This window comes from Morone saxatilis, unplaced genomic scaffold (genome assembly GCF_004916995.1).
Source record: "Morone saxatilis isolate NCDOM2014 unplaced genomic scaffold, NCSU_SB_2.0 Contig3, whole genome shotgun sequence".
Taxonomy (NCBI): Eukaryota; Metazoa; Chordata; class Actinopteri; family Moronidae; genus Morone; species Morone saxatilis.
Window position 1 is genome coordinate 4,409,716 of NW_023339873.1, and position 2,968 is coordinate 4,412,683.

Genomic DNA, 2,968 nt, shown 5'->3' on the forward strand with positions numbered 1-2,968 from the left:
ATTGGTCAGAATCGTCACTTGTGCAACACAAAACATCCTGCATCCTCATGTGTTTGTGTTGCATTGAAGGTTATGTCATGGCGGTTTCACACAGCCTCGTTATGACGACCAGCTCAGAGTAAGGCAAAATTGAAAAAAATACCTTGTACCAAAAACCAGTAGTGAGCTTTAACATTTCATGACTGTAGGTTATGAGACAGAAGAGAAAGAAATTACTTCTTTATATTCATCACTATTCTTTCTTAATCTTTTAGCTATTTATTTCTGTTCCTATTGTATTTTTCCTTCTTTGAGTGAGTAATAAGACATAAATAAGAAGTAGAAAGTGTTTATTAACATTAATTTACCAAGCCGAGCCAGGAACATTGTCTAAAAAATGTTTTATTAACATAAATGGTTATGAATTGTAAATCTGAAACACAGTGATAGACAATCCTGGGATATATGTTTCAGAACAGAACACTGTTAAGAAGTCCAGGATCATATGTTGCCTCCTGGTGATCTGGTCTGTTGTGTTATTTTAATCAATTAAAATGTTGTTGTCTTTATATTCTCTTAAAAAATAATAAAGAATAAAGTTTTTTTTAAACGTCAGGATCCAGGATTCCTCCTTAGGCGAGGGATTATTCTTCAGTGTTGTGTTTCTGTGTGGGTCAGGGTTATGGTTTGGTCAGACATCAGGGTCGGGTGCAGACTAGTGCTTCTGGAGCTGGTAGTAGTTCAATCTTATTTGAGCACTCTTGAAGCCAGTTCTTCACACTGAAGTACTGTTCACTATGCAATCATTCTGCTCACATTTTGAATTGACTTGATTGCGAGTCACTTAACTCTAATCATAGTTTTTAAATTCATTATAATCAGGGGAAAATGTGTTTTGCAGGACCTGATTCTGGACCAGACAATAGAGAAGGTGTCGTTCTGCGCTCCGGACCGTAACTTTGAGAGGGCGTTCTCTTACATCTGCAGGGACGGCACCACGCGACGCTGGATCTGCCATTGTTTTATGGCCATTAAAGACTCAGTAAGGACTCTTTCTAATACTACAGTGCTGTTTTCTTGATTGACACTAATCTTAAATGATATTGAGTACACGTTCGGAGGCTGCTCACACGTCCGATTAAAATCTTTTTATAATCTTAGTTACTTACTTTGTAGTGTCTCCGGAGGTTATGATCATATACAATCTTCAGTGTATTATAAGGTTGTCGTTTGAGTTTTTTCATACCCTGTTTAAAATTGGAAAATTGTGCAGTTCTGAACATCAGTACTATGCAGAGATATTCATGTAAATAAGACCGTTAGATGAACTTCGTGCTTTGGTTGAGAAGAACTTCATTTTGTGCATTGTCTCTTTCAGGGAGAGCGTCTCAGTCATGCTGTGGGTTGTGCATTCGCCGCCTGTCTGGAGAGAAAACAGAAACGGGAGAAGGAGTGTGGGGTCACGGCAACCTTTGACGCCAACAGAACCACTTTCACCCGTGAGGGCTCCTTTCGTGTTACTACGGCAACAGAGGCGGCAGAACGGGAGGAGGTCATGAGGCAGCTACAGGATGCAAAAAAAGGTCAGTAAATGTTATCCAATCTATAAACTGTTATTCCCTGACCTCTATTCCCTTTTTTTATGTATACTCACATCAGCTAATAGTCATTGCTTCATTTGTTCATTGTTTCATTGCTCCCCTCTAACAGCAGAGACAGATGTGAGCGTTGCTGGGAACTCAACCACCGGCGTGACAAACTCCGCAGCACACCAGTCGGGAGGCTCACCATCCCCCTCGTCCTCCCCGCCTCTCTCTGTGTCCACCCTGGGACCCCAGGTGATACCACGCAGACACGCGCCGGCCGACGTTATCGCCAGGCAGGGCTCCTTCAGAGGCTTCCCGGTCCTCAGTCAGAAAACATCTCCATTCAAACGACAGCTGTCACTGCGCATGAATGAGCTTCCCTCCACCATGCAGCGCAAGTCCGACTTCCCCATGAAGAACACAGGTGAGTTTGGGATCCTGACCAACTGTCCTCGTCCTCAGCTCCTTTGTCTTTCTACATGACTTGCTGAAGACCTTCAAGCACAACTGTCTGTATTTGCAAGAAAATCACAAAGTTCCTTCTTATTGACTTTTTGTGATTACTAATTATTCATTATTGTAGTTGAAAAACTATTACATTCAACAACAAACACAGAGATGAGTCTTCTCATTTTCTTCTAATAACTTTTCTCAGTGTCCTCATTGAAATTAATGGAGAAGAGGAAATGCTTTGGAACTTTGTGCCTTAATAGAAGAACTCAAACTTGCTGAGAAACCTGAGAAACTTTCTTTAAGTTATTTTCTTTTATTTCTGCTTATTATTTTATTTATTTGATATGAATGTGCTTGTCTGTTGTCTGAGAAAGAGGACAAGACATGTCTTATATTGTACTTTGCAATATATGTTCGTAAAGGAAAATGTCTATATATTAAAAATGTCTTTGTTTCCCCTCCAGTCCCTGAGGTGGAAGGAGAAAGTGACAGCATCAGTTCGCTGTGCACTCAGATCACCTCAGCTTTCAGCGGACCCCCAGAGGACCCCTTCTCCTCAGCACCAATGCCCAAACCAGCTTCATCTCCACAGTCTCCTGTAGCACCAGGTAACACCGACAAAAGCTCTTCTAAAACCCCCTAATGTAACGTGTGTTACATGGTGTCTACACTGTGATGAACTTTTTTTTGACAGATGTGTATAATGTGAAGTTTTAAATAGATAAATCACATATGCTCTGTTATTAACTGTCAGGAGGTTTCAATAAATGAGTTCACAGGGACAGCTAGAAGTAGCTAATTATGTAGCATTAATTGAAAACTGACAATCATACTACTGACCCAAACAATTAAAGCAACAGTTTAGCTTCTAGATAGCTTCTAAAAATAAACCTTAACTTAGACTGACTGTGATCACGTTTGTTTTTTCTGTAGTTGCCAAGCACGACTTC

At 40.5% G+C, this 2,968-nt stretch overlaps 1 protein-coding gene across 5 annotated transcripts in view; it reads left to right on the top strand.

Annotated features, from left to right (window-relative positions):
• numb (NUMB endocytic adaptor protein) overlaps window positions 1-2,968 on the top strand; it is a 40,395-nt gene that overhangs the window by 34,304 nt on the left and 3,123 nt on the right. For all 5 annotated transcript variants that reach the window (XM_035673800.1, XM_035673803.1, XM_035673804.1 and 2 more), the window contains 4 exons: window positions 881-1,021; window positions 1,358-1,562; window positions 1,690-1,989; window positions 2,483-2,626. In XM_035673800.1, coding sequence (XP_035529693.1) covers window positions 881-1,021; window positions 1,358-1,562; window positions 1,690-1,989; window positions 2,483-2,626 — 790 coding nt within the window. The remainder of the gene's footprint in view (window positions 1-880; window positions 1,022-1,357; window positions 1,563-1,689; window positions 1,990-2,482; window positions 2,627-2,968) is intronic.